This window comes from Polypterus senegalus, chromosome 10, assembly GCF_016835505.1.
Source record: "Polypterus senegalus isolate Bchr_013 chromosome 10, ASM1683550v1, whole genome shotgun sequence".
Classification (NCBI taxonomy): Eukaryota; Metazoa; Chordata; class Cladistia; order Polypteriformes; family Polypteridae; genus Polypterus; species Polypterus senegalus.
In genome coordinates, this window is record NC_053163.1 from 607,585 (window position 1) to 623,509 (window position 15,925).

The 15,925-nt window shown below is 46.8% G+C and overlaps 1 protein-coding gene and 1 gene segment (V, D, J or C); both read left to right on the forward strand.

Annotated features, from left to right (window-relative positions):
* On the forward strand, positions 1-8,565 carry LOC120536426 (tapasin-related protein-like). 2 transcript variants are annotated; one of them, XM_039764765.1, is made up of 6 exons: positions 1-151; positions 4,172-4,510; positions 4,654-4,932; positions 6,373-6,465; positions 8,040-8,395; positions 8,480-8,565. In XM_039764765.1, the coding sequence occupies exons 1-6, from the start codon at positions 106-108 to the stop codon at positions 8,534-8,536; spliced, it is 1,170 nt and encodes a 389-aa protein (XP_039620699.1). In that variant the 5' UTR covers positions 1-105; the 3' UTR covers positions 8,537-8,565. The 2 variants fall into 2 exon arrangements, with proteins under 2 accessions (XP_039620699.1, XP_039620698.1); XM_039764764.1 differs by lacking the exon at positions 1-151 and having other exon boundaries at positions 4,031-4,510.
* The window catches only part of LOC120536424, a 21,276-nt gene continuing 13,888 nt past the window's right edge, over positions 8,538-15,925 (forward strand). The window contains 2 exon segments of the C gene segment in view: positions 8,538-8,779; positions 11,328-11,687. Of these exon segments, the coding sequence occupies positions 11,363-11,687 (325 nt within the window).

The window sequence follows — 15,925 nt, forward strand, 5'->3', positions numbered from 1 at the left end:
CGTCGTTTAGTTGGCTGCCGAGCCCCCCAGGTCCCGTGACCCCTCATGACAGCTGCTCTGGACGATTTCGAAACTAAAATCAAATCGACCTGATCTCCGTTAGCCATGAAGATCGGGGGTCTGCTGCTCCTGACTGCACTGCTGTGCCGAGGTGAGTCTGATTGACCGACGGCGCCTGAGAGCTGGAGGTGAAGTTGCGGTCCGTTAGCTGTGCGACCCTGCATGGCCGTTAAACTGCTTGAGAGCTTTTAGAGACGCGTCTGGCCAGAGTCCCGTTAAATAACGGTGACCCACAGATAAGAAACGTAACGAATGGTATCCAGTTCTGAAGCTCGGCTCCTCAATCGCTCTCGGGCGGACGTACACGGTACGTGTTAAAGTTCCGCCAATTTCTCCAAAACAGCCTGCGGGTCCGAGCAGCGACTGACAGCACAACTTTGACACCAAATATGGTGAGGGTCTGCAACACGAGATCAGCTGTTCAAGGAAGAGGGGCGTCTCCGGGCTTTCACAGGCTGCGGTAAAACGGCCATTAACGGTGTGTTAACGTGATGACGTCATCGTTACCATTCACGGGCTGAACTGCGCGGAAAATAAAAGTGCGGGCGAAGCTTTGGGGGCTTTGGAGGGCAGAGGGGGTCTCAGCTTCAGTCCTGGCACCCCGTGCTGCACATTTCTGTCCCTGCCAATCTGCCGTCAGTCAGTTTCACTTTCAAGCGATCAGCACGATCAGTTCATTAGCTGGCGACTCGATTTCTATCTGTTATTTTTACATTCAGAAAAGTTACACGAGCCTTGACATTTGTAAATATATATATATATACATATATATATATATATATATATATATATATATATATATATATATATATATATATATACGAGAAAGTTTTGAATTTTTGCCTAAGTATTAAATATTTAAGTCTTTCTTTCATTTTCCTCTTTATTCACATTTTATTTGTTCAATTTGCCCGACTACCACACCAAATACTGACAATTAATAACATCGAATCCAAAACGGCAGTCGGTCTTTATCTGAGTGTTCGCCACTTCTGTGCTTATGTATAAAAAGATAAAAAAAATCGAATTAAAAAAAAAAATATATATATATACAGTATGCTTTTCTTTCTTTTTAATTTTCTTGCTCTATAGACATTCTGCTGTGTGTTCAAACCAAAGTGTGTATATTAATTACTTTATTTTTATTTCTTTATCTATTTAAGTATTTAATTATTTATTTTAAGAGCTTCTGTTAAAGGCCGAATTTCTCCCTGGGGTCAAATAAAGTCCTATGTGTCTATCTATCTATAAAGTATGTGTTGTCAGTGATGACAGAGAAGACTGGGGTACGAGCCCAGCAATTTACTTTTAATACCAAAAATCAAAGATAACAGAAACAAAAGCAAAGAAGAAGAAGAGGGATATCGGCTGCAGTGACCTTAATCTCCTGGTTTTGTTCTTTCCCTCTGAGCTGTGCTGTTGTGTCTGACGGGTCCTTTGGCACAAACTCCTCTTTCTCTTCAGGGCCAAAATTACAGAAGGTGACCCAGAAAGGGCGGGGCTTCAGGAGCCTGGGGTGTGGTGAGGAGTCACCTGCCATTGGCTCCTCAGAGATGGAGGTAAAGAAGGAGAAAAGTTTAGTGGCAGCGCCTCCTCTTGTCCCGGAGTGGCACCTTTAATAGGCACAGAGCCTTGAAGGTGTCACCTGCACACATCTGTGGCACTACACACACTCACACTCACACAAACACACACACACACACTCACACACACACTCACACACATATATATAAAATATTGGTGGCCCAGTAGTGGCACTACTGCTTAACACAAAGGAGACCAGGGTTCATGTGTCACCTCCTTCTTGTACAGTTTGCATGTTCTCCCAATGTCTGTGTGGGTTTCCTCCAGCTACTCCTAGTTTCCTTCCGCACTCCTATGAAAAGCCGATTAGGTAGAACACTTCAGCCACAGCACGTCACCTCAGATTAGTCAGGATGAAGTCTAAAGAGATCGGCACAGACGTTTTAGTATGTGGGCACAGTGGTAGCACAGAGCTGTCATTCCTGCCTCACAGTGTCGGGTCCTACATGGAGTCTGCATGTTCTCCCTGTGTCTTTTTGGACTGAATGTCCTCAGTTCTTCTATTGCCATATCCTCAGCAAGAGCGACTCAGCATGTAATTCTTTCTTTTTGTGCTTTGTGGTTCTTCGCTATCTAAATGAATGATTTTGGACTGCATGTGCACAAGCTGCTGTCTGAGGTAACGCTGAGTTACCACCAGTGCTGACTATCAAACCCCAGCATAGTCACTAGCAGCGTATCTTTAAATCAAATGATTCTTATATTTGTATATAATATATATTGTGGCCTCTTAAGGGTGTCATGACACCAGTCACAATTACTCAAGTTCCAGTTCTCGTTCTTATTTGACAGAGAGACCTTTGTCTCCACTAAACACAGAGGGCACAATTCTCATCCTTTTCTTTTTAGCCTCCACTCCTTCAAGGTGAGTTTTGAGCTCCTCGTCTCCTGACTCTTAATCCCCAGGTGAGTTGAGGTGACTCCATTGTATGCCATTTCCCTTCATACAACATTGCACAGAGGAAGTACGTCCAGGTCAGGCTGAAGCCCCTCATCCATTTTCCGTATCTCCCACCGGCAGCACCCACAGCACTCAGCCGAACTTCCCAGTGGGACTGCAGTTCCCAAATTGCTACGCGGGCGTATGAGGAGGAGATCAAGCAAAGGGGTGCTGCCACCTAGTGCTCTGGCAGAGTATACAGCTCTGATAGGTGGTGGTCTATCCCTGTCCTCCTCTGTCCTACCCAGGAAAGGGAACACCAGCCATCCTGGTCAGGACATCCATCAATCTGCAGTCTCCTTCCACTCTTCTTTACTTTTATATATCGCTTTTCTCACTACTCAAAGAGCGACTTCCATCTCCACTAATGTGTAACCTTCACTGGATGAGGCGATGACGGCCATTTCTGTGACAGTACACTCAGTGCACATGAGCTGCTAGGGGGTGAAGGGGTGACAGAGCTCGCCAATCAGAAACAAGGAATGATTTGGGGTCATATTAGCCTGGACATCGGGATATGAAGGACATCCACAGAGAGTCAGGACCTCGTTTTTGTGTCTCATCTGAAGGACGGCACCATTGTGCCCATCACTGGCCTGGGGCATAGGGAGCCACATTTATACCCCAGGGTAGTGCCCCCCATTGGCATCAGGTGGATGAGCTCTTCTGAGGCGCAGGTGTGGTGTGGCACACACACACACACACACACACAGCATATATCACATTCTCATTTTAAAATGACAGACTTGTCAGCCCCCAGAGCCCGTGTACTTTGACAGGTCAGGTCCGATGTGCTCTCAGACCTCATTCACCTTCACACTTATTGTGTTGCCTCCAACTGGAAATTCTCAGATGCCATCACGAAGGCTTTTTCAGGAACGTTCTAAAGTCGTGCGTAAGGTGGTTAGGCGGCAGGCCCTGTGTTCTCCCCGCTCACTCGGTGGTCTTCTTGATTACTCAGCGCACCACTTTTGAGTCCTCCATTGCCTCGCACTGCCCTTTTGGTTGGCCTCACCCGTGATGCCCTCTGACATTTGTGTCCCTATCGGTCCTCCTGGCTGTGTCCTCCATGTGTTCTTGGACTGCTCTGCAGTTTCTTTTTTTCTTTTTCTTTACATTCTTTAAGTGGTCTTCTGTTACCTCATCCCCTCCGTCTCTTCGACCTTGGCATACTGCCCCTCAACTTTCATCTTGGCGCTTTAGCAGGTGAACTGCTTCTGCGTCTTTACTGTGGAGCAATTAGCCCCTTTCATTAGCGGTCACTTTCTGACCACAGCACTGTCACCAGCTGGATGTCTTTGGGCGGCGGTCCATTCTCAATACACTTTTGATACTGCTGGTCATCCCAGCTGGTCATCACGGTGGACTTGGCAACCCTGCCATCCTGGTTAGCGCTGTCCTATCCACTTTATTGCACTTGTACCCATGAGTGGGCACTCCTCATTAGTATCTGTTGGCACAGAGGCACATTCAGTGTTTGAGTCGGAGTCTCTCAAATGTTTACTGTGGGGTATCACCCACCCAGCGCCTCAGCCCCTTCTACGCCACACTGCCCGTTTTCTCTGATGTCACTCCTTGTCTTTTCAGGGTCACAGGCAAAACTCAGTGTGCACTCATCAGAGTCAAACACCATCGCCCTGCGAGACTCCCACGTTGTGCTCCCCTGCAGCTTCTTAGTCACACCGGGCTCCATTGACCTCAGACGCCTGACTGTCTCCTGGTATCAGTATGGGTTCTTGGTCGCCAAGTTTGCCAATGGAGAGGTCACGGCGAGACAGGATGCCAGTCTGTTTGAACCAAACCTCTCACAAGGAAACGCCTCGCTGCTCCTGAAATCCATCGTGAAGCGGGACGAGGGGCAGTACGAGTGTGAAGTGACACATGCAGGGGAGAAAGGGTCAGCCAGCCTGGCTCTGACCATCCAAGGTAAGTGACCTCCATGTGACGAGTCTTTTCCTGTTCACATTCTGCTTTTAATCGTCCCACAAAGGCCCACCGTATCATTGGAGGTCATCGATGTCCTTTTCCTAAAGTCTTCCTGCTCCTGCTGTTTCCCTTTATTTCCTCAGTTCCTCCTGAGGTTCTCTTGCTCCCGGAGTCAGTTCATCTGCTGGAGGAGCACCATATGACCTGCTCTGCCAAGAACTTCTATCCAAAAGAGATCCGATTCATTTGGACGAGGAGCGGAAAGGCTGTCTCACCATTAAACACTGCAGAGCCAAGCATGAACCCTGATGGCACCTACAACTCCGAGAGTGTCTACAGCTTCACACCAACCAGCCGGGATGACCTGACCTGTGAGGTGGAGCACCAAGCCCTGAAGGAGACGGCGAGGAGATACGCCAGGTGTGAGTAGATCGCTTGAGGGGGTCGCTGGTGTCAGATGGGCACTGACAAGTCAAATGTAAGCACATTGTGGTCCACGGTGGGTGCCATCTGCAAGTCAGGTGGTGGGATTCACACTTGTAGGAAGTTCAAATATCATTTTATTTCGGGCACTGTGAACGTCTTTGTCGTTTAAACCACTGCTTAAGCCAACAAGTAGTACGTTCTAATTAGCTGCCACTTTACATTCCTTGAAATTCTTCTTTTTTCCACGTGATTTTTGCCATTGTCTTCTAACAATACACCAAATAGAAGGTGAGATTTCTATTTATTTGCATATTAAAATATGTAAAATTCTAGGAGGAGTCAAGGTGGGGCTATAGGCATGTGCACGTGTGTTAAAATTCACGTTGATTGTGATTTATAAAGGTGAAGTGCATGGCACGTGGCGCACACACAGTCTTATGTATCTGAATTGCTGTTCTTCATACACACATTTCCAGTTTTGTCCGTACGCCATATCCATCCATCCATCAATTATCCAACCCGCTATATCCTAACTACAGGGTCACGGGGGTCCAATGCCAGCCAACACAGGGCGCAAGGTGGGAAACAAACCCTGGGCAGGGTGCCAGCCCACCACACCGTACGCCATGTTTTAGTGTGAATTCTATGCACAGCGTTACACATGAGGCCCCTGGTCATAAGAGAAGAAGAGAACAACTGAAATGGATGAACAATCGAAGAAGAGAAGACTGTGAGGCAGGTCCGTGGAGAGGAGTGGACAGGAAATGTGACTTTAAGGCCCAGTTAGATAACCAGGACAGAACTGGTGACAGCAAGTCTATGGAGGGATGAGCAGCGGCTCGTAGCAGCAGACCCCTCAGCTCAGACTGAACATTCAACAGACGAGGAAGGAGTTCAACGACCGGCCTCCGTCTCACTTCACTGGCTGGTGTTCACCATTGAAGGGGTCCATTTAATGGAGGGGGGTCTTGTACCAGGGTCACATGACTGTGTATCACAGCGGTGTCCAGTAAAGCATTCGAAGGCCGTTTGTTTCTGGGTTGAGGTGACTCGATCTCCATGGCTAACTTCAAGCTGCCATTTGAAAGCCCCACCTGTGACTCGGAGTTTGATTATTAAATTCAAATTAAAAATAAATGTGCAAGGACGGCCGATTACTGGATATGGTGCGTCGCATGATGACGCTGTATAAAATGCTCTTTGCTTTACTTTGTGTGTCTTTTCCTTTGGGGTGCCAAGCAGCATGTCCAAGTGTCACTCTGTGAGGTCACCTCCTCTCGTCAGTGAAGATGGCGTGTGGGCTATGAGTCACCAGGTGGTGAAGGTTAACAGGACCGACTGGAGACAAGCTAATGGCACCACTGACCCACAGGGTGACTGTGACACCAATGTCCTCCGCTTGTGGCTCCTGACTCGTGTTCTCATCTCTCACACAGATATGGGGCTGACCGTCACGGAGGTCACACTGATGGTGTTTGCGGTCTTTACTTTCCTCCTCATTCTTCTCGCTGTCTTCTGGTTCTTCTCAGGTGAGTCTGCTTTGCCCACCACTGTCTGATCTGCTGTGGTGGGTCTCACCATTGATCCCCCAGTTTAGAGCTCTGCTTGCACTCCACTTTTCCATGGCATGTGACATACACTATGAATACGTCACTTGTGGCCATCGGCTCACTCTTTCATTTGCATGGTGGACCACTGGCTTTGCATCACAGTATACCTGACTGTCCATAACATTAGCAGTAAATAAGGAGATACGTCCAACGAGATTATCAAAGGTACAGAAATGCTTCCTGTCCTCAGTGACTGCCTGGTCTGCTCAGCTCCAGCTCTTCATATTGGAATGGCAGGTTTAAACTTTGAACTCGTGTTGTCCTTCCATCTGCCTTTATGATCAGAGAACTGAGCGGCTAACAGAAGTGACCACAGGGCCACGTCACTGACGGTGACATCTGAAGGGCTCGGTCAGCAGACGCACAGAGACCTGGGGGGCCGGTGTTGTGCAGGAATGTCTGGCCTGTGTCCTCAGTACAAAGTGACAAACATACGCAGTCCACTGTGACAGTCACTTTGACCTTTAACACCTCTCAGCCCAGTCAGCCCCCCATTGCCGCACTTTCCCCTTTGATTGACAGCTTACCTGAGCTCTGACGTGTATCCCAGCATTCCACACTCTGGTACTCCAGTCTCAGTGGGTGTCTACAGATGTGGGGACCACCAGGCACATCACACAGTAGGGGACTTCATTAACATTTCAGTTGCTTGTTCCTGATTCACAATGGCAGCCTGCAGAGGCTTCACAAAGACACGCCTGGCCAAGGACACGGGCGCCGGACCACAAAGGACCAGAAGTGACAGGAAAGTGTGCAGGGTGTTGTGCTTCATCGATACTCGGACTGGAAGTCTTCATTCACTTTGTGCTTACTGGCTGAGCGACTGGCCGGTAAAGACGGCGCCCCCTGCTGTCCGTCTGTGATGAGAGGAGGACCTCAGCAGGCCCGGGGAGTTTTATTTAAAGTGCTGTCTGAGCGAAGCCACCTGTGAAGAGTGTGACCCCTGCTGGTGAACATGGGGGTCACGGGCCTCGTCGGCGTGCTGTCCCCTCAGGCCATTCTGTGCCCACTTTGAGTCACAGCCCTCCAGTGCCACCCTGTTCAAGTCACTTGGCCTTCCTGAGCCCCCCTTGAATAAACACAGCTGCTCTCTGTGGTGTGAATATGAAGATGTTTTAGTTTGAAAGGCACTATAATGGGTAGACAATGACGGGAAGGGGCCATTGAACTGGTGTCCAGTTACCATTCCTGTTTGCCTACAAGGCCATTTACTGGTCACTCCACTGTGCAGTCCTGCAGGACTTTACTGCCCCCATTGTGTGTCTCACGAGGCCTGATGTCCTCAGGAGTGAACCACAGCAGCAGATGTGACTTTGTGGCCAGCTTTTCAACAACATTCAGGGGACCTGAAGGGACTAAAAGAAATTGAAAGACTAAGATGACCATAAGTGACCATTAAGATAGACATGAGCAGGACCCCTGAGGTGTCAGTAAAATGTCAAATGCTCCATCACTTCTGTCACCTGCTCTCTCTCTCTTTTTCTCTGTTTCAGTGTCCCTGTCACCTCTCGTCCCCCTCAAGCTGGTCCAGGGTGACATCGGGTCAGTGAAGTGCATCCTCACAGGCTGGAGACTTGGACTGGTCACTCAGCAGTGGTTTATCAATGACCAGGAGGTCAAAGTGGACAATCAGCAGAGAGACTGTGAGGATGTCACCTCAGTGCCCCTAAATAGCCCCTCTGATTACCGTCTGAAGACAGACCCTCCCAAGAAAGGCTTCTTTAGGACAGAGACCCCTGTGACCCTGCAGTTTCTACCGACCCGAGCTGACCATGAGGGGGCAGTGTGCAGGTGTCGTGTCCGTCATCGGCTCACCCGGAGGAGCATTACACATTACAACGAATATCCAGTAAGTGACCTCCTGCTTGGCCAGTAAGTGCAGCTCACTGGACTTCTGTCACTCAATGCTGTCTCTCTTGTCTCCAATCTCCAGCTCGACCTCAACTCTCAGACATCGAGAACGTCTCTCAGGACTCGGACACCGACGTGAAGCTGCAGGTCAGAGTGGACGAGTTCTACCCAAAAAACATCCGCTTCACATGGACATTGGGAGGAGAGAAGGTGAAAACAGACGAACCGGACATCCAAGACCACTCCAAGGAGACCTTCAGCACAGTCAGTGTCTGCTCTGTCCCGCTGTCTAAGGTCCAGGAGCCGGGGTTCAAGGCCTCAGTGGTCATTGAGCACGAATCTGTGGGAAAGCTGGAGAAGACGGTCACCGGTGACACCCCAGGTAAGCCAGTTAAGAGGTCATGCTGCTGTTTGAAAACTCCCCACATGTCCACCCTGTTTTACTTTCTGTCATTTTATGAGACAATCGGCAGACTGGACAGGTCAGTGAAGTGACCATTACATGAATTATCAGTGAAAAAGCAAAGGGATGTGAGAAATAAACAACCGGGGGTCCAGTGGAGAAGGTCAGTTCATAAAGGGAGTGCTGGCCACTGGGCCCACCTGGCCATCTGCTCAGTGATAGACACTTGAGGACCAGATCAGAGTTCACACAACGACTGTGCCCGACTGATGGAGTTAAAGTTGTGGTGCGAGCAGGACTGCGGCCCTCCACTGTGGCCCACCACAGACACACAAACCCTGACTGGCTAGTTAACCCAACATGCATGTCTTTGAGATGCCAGAAGAAAACATGAAGGTGACACGTGGAGAACATGGAGGGAGTGAGCGGAGTGGGACTTGAGGCAGTCGTGGTACCCGCTGTGCCACTGCGACGAGTCTCCGTCTGTTTAGAATGAAGTGCGTTTGGCTGGCAGGCATCAGGACCAGCAGCTCATTTGTCTTCTCTTTAGGCGGAGTGGTGGCTCTGAGGTTAGGGATCTGCACTGGTAATCGGAAGGTTGCTGGTTTTAATCCCAGAAATGCCAATAAGGACTCCGCTTTGTTGGGCTCTTAACCTGCAGTTGCTGAGCGTTGTGAGAAAAGCGCATTAGAAATGAAAAGAATTGTTATTAATATTTAATGGCGATCACACCTCCGTCTCTCAGTGACGACTCATCCTCTTTGTTGTCTTCATCTCTGATTTAAGTCAGTCAAGTCAGTCGCAGGGGCTGCTGGGTTCAAATCCTAGCTCATGTCCTACCTGTGTGCCGTCTGCATGTCCCCCCGTGATGACGTCTGGTTTTGTTCTGGTGCTTCTCAAACCAAAGACCCCAAATGACGGACTGTGGCTGAACGCAGGGGTCTGCAGCTTGGTGGGCTGCTGGGCTCTGCTCTGAGATTAGCCACTGGGGTCTGATTTGGTCTCAAGGGTTAGGGTTAGGGTTAGGGTTAGAGCTGAAGACTTGGGATCAAAGAAATCATTCGCTCACATGTGGACATCTGCTTGTCATTCTGTTACGTTTAGAGATGTCTGTTCATGTGAGAGGTTTGCATCGTTAGTTGACTTTTTATTTCTTGGTCTGTTGTACTTTGAACTGGTGGGATCAGACTTCATGATGCTGAAGTCAATCAAAGTGAATGCAAACACATTTGTCTGACAGTTGAGACCCCCAGTAACAGACCACCGGCAGCTGCTCTGCTCTTTCACATTTTTTTAGTGCCAAACGCCTGTGAGTCTGCCAGCTCATGACGGCAAAGAAGTAAAATAGAAAATAAAAACTCGCGGCTGTCACTTTGAGTGCGGTAGTCACCGCTGGTCTGTGGGCACCAGAGGCTAATTAGGACTGGTGGAGCAAACTGTGGAGGAATTCAAAGCAAATCAGCTGGTCTGACAAGTTCAGAGTGTCATGGGGAGTTCAGCTACTTACGTCAACGTCTGTCTGCGAAACTCTCTGGGAAGAAACACAATTTTAAATCAGAAGACGCTCAGCAATCAGGCCACGCTGGCAGGTGACAGTCACGTTAGAAAGGTGAACCACTGTTTGTCTTTGAGCTGCCAAAGGCCTTGTGCCACGTCACAATGCTGGTTGGCATCAGGCTGTCCCTAGGAGACGCCACACGGGACGTCCACTGAGAGGCTTCATTTAGAGGCACTCCCACCTCGAGCGTTCATTCACATTGAGCGTGTCTGTGTTGTCCCAGTTATTACACAGGTTAATGTCACCAAAATGGAGATCCCTTGGTTTTTGGTTTTATTTGTGTATTTTATGTAGAAAGATCAGATCTGAGCAGGACTGCACGTGGGATTTTTAAAAAGAGGTTTTGTTTCGCTTTGCCTTTCTAGTATGTTGGAGGTGGTCAGGAGCCTGGAGAAATGGGGAGGGTTGGCGTCAGGAAAGGCATCAGGCCATAAAAATCAGGTCCAAATCCTCAGAACAATGACCCGCATAGAAGGGGGGAAAGATGAAGAAGACCGAGGAGAAGTCTGACAAGTAACCTGCAGAGATATCAGTGACCTGGTCACTCTGGTCTGCACCCACAAACTGCCAGGCCAGAGACAGTGGAGCACTTTGAACATCTGGCTGTGCCGAGTCCACCTCTGAAGTTCAAATTTGACTTCCATTTCTGTGAGACGTTGGATTTAGTGAGACATGCTGCTTAAAAAAAATAACTTCTGAAAATAACTCACGTTTTGTTTTCTGTATTAAGTATTGTTGGTGCTCAAATTATTATCTCAGATTTATAAACCCCATGTGTGCCCACCTGCTGCTGTCCTTCAGGTACCAGCTATGATTTCAGGTGCCCTGACAGAAACACCACACTGCCACTGTGGACATGGAGACCAAGGAAACCCGTTAGATATTTTATATCAAAAACTACAGAAGATGTCACAAGTCTGGTCTTGTATCTCTTCCTCTGTCACTGACTGGTCCTCTCTGTATTTTCAGGTATTGATGGGCGCCCCCTGCTGTCGGACATTGAAATGCTCTGGTGTTCAAAGGTGGGTGATCTCTGCACTCTGAGCTGCACCATCTCCAAATTCTTCCCCAGCAACATTTCAGTCACCTGGCTGAGGGTAACTAAGAGAGGAAATCAGCCTGTTACTGCAGGGTCACGCCAGTGGACGGCGACAGTGGACACACCCAGGCCAGAGAAGAAGAACATGACCTATGAGGTGACCTCTACAGTCACGTTTACTCCTAACAGTCTCAGTGAGTTGGAGGAGACAACGTACATCTGTACGGTGGGACACGTGACCTTCCTGGACAAAACCACGGAGAAGAAGTCTGGCAAACTGGAGTTAACAGGTGAGACTGGCATCCTGGATGGTCGGTCACTCGTGTTAACGTGTCCATCAGAGTCTCCGGTCACATGGTGTCTCCTTTTACTCACAAGTTTTTTAGTCTTTTTAATTTCTCCAGAAATACGCCAGCATCCCACTGGGGTTTCATTCCTGGTATTTGCTGAGTTTTATTCCTCTTTTTGCTGAATGCTTCAACCTGTTTGTTCCTCTGATGAATGTTCCTCATGAATTTCACTTATTTTGTTGGTGTTATTTTTTATTTCATTTTTAATGTGGAATAAGGTGAATAATCTACCTTCTTAAAAATCTGCTGTTGTGTCTGAGTTAAAGTGGAAAAAACGGATGGAGGAGCCGAAGTGGAAGTGGACGAGAGTGAGGAGGAGACATAAAAGTGAGGTGCTTGGACTCGTTTCCTTGTTCTGTCTTTCAAAACGTACAACACCTGCCTTTTCATGTGCAAGTCCACTTGTGGAGATCTCCTCTGACAACATCACTAAACTGCACATTAAAGTTCTCATCGACCGCCGTGAATGAGCGTCTCCTGAGACCGTCCAGCGGAGTTTAGAGCTGTGCGTTAATCTGAAATCCTGAGGCAGATTATTACCAACATGATCTATTTATTATTATTATTATTATAATTAAACGCACCCTTGGAGTGAATCCCAAAGGGCCGGAGCTCTGCGCTGGACTCTGGCCTGCAGTCACTTGATGGACATACAAGACCCCTGCTTTGCCCCTGGTCTGTAGTTAGCCAGTCAGCTTGCTCTGCTCGTGGCTTCCCTTCCCTTTAGGACTTGTGTCCTTGTCAGCACTTTCTGTTGCTTTGCTATGTTTGATTTTATGAACTTTACTTTAGAGTTTAGGGTCCCCATTTTGGCTCAGGTACCTCACTTAGTGTTGACAGCTGGATTTTGATTTTCTATTTTCTGTGATTTGATTTGTTATAAACAGCGAGAGACAGAGGTTGGATTTGAACCCATTTCAGTTTTTTGTCAGTTTTGCTGGCCTCACCTCCTTCTCTTAGTTAACGTTTTGTCTTTTCTGTGCTGCTGCTGCTTTCTACTCCTTGATTATTTATTGTGCCAGTTTAGTTGTTTAGTTGTTGTTCAGGTTGAGTTGATGTCTAAACTTCATTACAAAGGTGTTGGTAGTTAGCTGGGCTTAGTTTGTAAATGCTGAGGTGCCGCAGCTCACAGTGACTGCCCGGGGGCTGAATGTGGGTGACGACAAGAGCAGTCTGGGCATAGAGTGTGGCGCTGTTAACCTTGAATGGCCTAATAAATACATGAAAGCAGACCTGCTGGCACATTTACTCGCACATATAAATTCCGGTAGTATTTCACGTCACATCAGCAGTTTAAACTGTTCTGTTGTCCACAGTCAGTGGTGCCCACTTGTGTTGGCATTGTCACTCTGCTCACCATCTCTGACGTGTCCTCGTCCCCACTGCCTCACTTCTCCTCCTTTTATCTCTCAGCCTCCATGTTGGCATCCACGCCTGCTGTGTCATAACTGGCGATTTTATTTGATCTTTTTTTAAATAACCTAAAGTATTTTTGTGGGGTTGATGGAACTCACCAACTTTATTTTTGGATTGGTCTACTCATCCACCCATAAGTTGAACTCACACACACACACACACACACTCACAGACTTCATCCACTTAAGCACTATTTATGGGTGAAGCCTTCAGTGCCCGTCACTCCTCAGAAGAACCTGAAGGGGCTCACCAGTTTTGGCGTGGGCAGCACATGAGTGTCCCTGGACATAACACAGACCTGCAGGCTTGATATGCCGTCATTAATGCCACTTGCCATCCAGCAATGCGTTATTGCCAACCGTGATGTCCCCTCTGCTGGGAAGTCACATCAACCTGCTAACCTCATGGGAAAGAAAGTGCCAATCGGCCCGGGCGCCCTGCCAGGCCAGCTGCCCTGCATGTTTGTTTCAAAGAAATTAACAGCAAAGTACTAACTATTAAGAACTAGCGAAATACCTGTGCTTCGCAGCGGAGAAGTAGTGTGTTAAAGAAATAATGAAAAAGAAAAGGAAACTTTTTAATAATAACGTAACATGATTGACAATGTCATTGTTTTGTCATTGTCATGAGTGTTGCTGTAATATATACAGTATATATATATATATATATATATATATACATATACAAACACACAAACATATATATACATATACACACAAATACTGTATACAGTATATATACATATACATCCATATATACATATATATATATATATATATTAGGGGTGGGACGCGCGGAAAAAAATGAATCTAATTAATTAGAGGCTTTGTAATTAATTAATCTTGATTAATCGTATGTAATTGCACGCATAAATTTGTCCCAAAGCGCAAATGTTTTTTTTTTATTTAAAACGGTTTCAGTGGGCGACAGAATCAAATAACAGACATGGACATGAATATTGTAAACTCAAGCTTTTTTTATTCCTGAAAAAAAAAATGCGTTTCAATTCAAATCAGAATCATCATCCATGGCTAAAATTGGGCAGACTTAAAAATAAAGTGGTAGTTTAAGTACTTTAAGTACATGTTCAGAATAGTATTGTCTTTAAATAATAATAACCAAAATGTCAACATAATGTCAGAAACATAAAAGGTAATTTGACGAGCTTCACCTTTAAACTCCTTGAAACCTGCCCAACTTTTGTAAGTAAACTGTAAGGAATGAGCTGCCAAATTTCAGCCTTCTACCTACACGGGAAGTTGGAGAATTAGTGACGAGTCAGTGAGTGAGTGAGTGAGTGAGTGAGGGCTTTGCCTTTTATTAGTATAGATAGAGTAATAGAAAGAGAAGAAAATAATAATACAAAATATAAATGGACAGTAAAGTCTGAAAGTGTAGAACTAAATAAAAATGAACCCTTTCATTAAAATCAGAACACTTTAAGAACATTAGAACATCTGGACAAGAAGAGGCCATTCAGCGCACCAAAGCTTGCCAGTCCTGTCCACTTAATTCTTCTGAATTAACTTCATTCTCAAGTTTCGAAGGTCCCTAAAGTCCTGCTGTCCACCACACTGCTTGGTCACTTACTCCAAGTGTCTGTGCTTCTCTTCCTGATCCTAATCTCCCCTTCACAAGTTTCCAACTGTGTCCCCATGTTCTTGATGACCTCATTTTAAAGTCACCGTCTTGACCCACTGGACTCATTCCCTTCATCATTTTAAACACTTCAGTCACTCAGGTCTCCTCTTCATCTCCTCTAAAGGCTCAGCTCTTTTAATCTTTCCTCCTAACTCATCCCCTGTAGCCCTGGACTCAGCCTCGTCGCTCTTCTCTGGACCTTCTCTTGTGCTGTTATGTCCTTTTTGTAGCCTGGAGACCAAAACTGCACCCAGGACTCCAGATTAGGCCTCACCAGTGTGTTATAAAGGTTGAGTATCAACTTACTGAAGATTAACAGCAAAGGCAACATCAGCGCCAATGGAGGACGTCATCCAGTGTGAATTGTTCATCTTCTGCATTCAGGCAGACGCATGGACCACATCTTCAACGTTCAAGTGAATGGAGTCTCGCTTTTGTCTCTGACGTCTCTCCTTTCTTTTTCACTTGGATGGACTGTTCTTCATGTCCTAAAGCAACGTGGGCTGGTCACCTCATGGTGTTACACTCAGATGGTTGACTTGCTAGCCTGGTGGTGCTCAGCTTCACCTGACAGCTTTGATCCCGGGGCTTTATCTGTGTAGACTTCTGCGTCTCCTGTGGCCTCCAGTTCTCTTTACTCTCAGGCTGTGAGTCGTCTCCTTATTCTAATTTAAGATTATAAACTTGGATACGAATGAAAGATAAAAGCATGGATCCTAAAACAGCTTTGCTTTGGGTGAAACAGTCCTAAAGAATTCACAGGCAGTCCATGTGAGTGAAGACTTGGGATTGCGGCTCACTTTCTAACATACGGCTGGGCCTGCACCTCCAAAGTGAAGATTTTCTCGCTCCGTGACATTTGATTTCGATTTGTGTGACTTCTGGCACTTTCTTTGTCACATCAGCCCATCAAAACAGAATCTCAGCATCACATTAGCAAGAATACTTCTATAAAGTTAAAGAAAGTCTGCACAATAAATAAGACATTCTAACAAACTAAAAAGGCAGATGTTGGGGTCTCGGAGCTCATTTGGAGGTCCTTGAATTCCGAGCTGAGCTCTGGTGATGGTTTTCCTTTGTTTTCATTTTAACATGATTGTATTGTTAAGGCCATATTTCCC

Excerpts from the sequence above, each read along its gene's own strand:
- LOC120536426 (XM_039764764.1), top strand. The coding sequence starts at position 4,081 with ATGTTTACTGTGGGGTATCACCCACCCAGCGCCTCAGCCCCTTCTACG. Across the intron at positions 4,933-6,372 it reads GGCGAGGAGATACGCCAGGT|ATATGGGGCTGACCGTCACG; the intron begins GTGAGTAGATCG and ends TCTCTCACACAG. Across the intron at positions 8,396-8,479 it reads CACATTACAACGAATATCCA|CTCGACCTCAACTCTCAGAC; the intron begins GTAAGTGACCTC and ends TCCAATCTCCAG.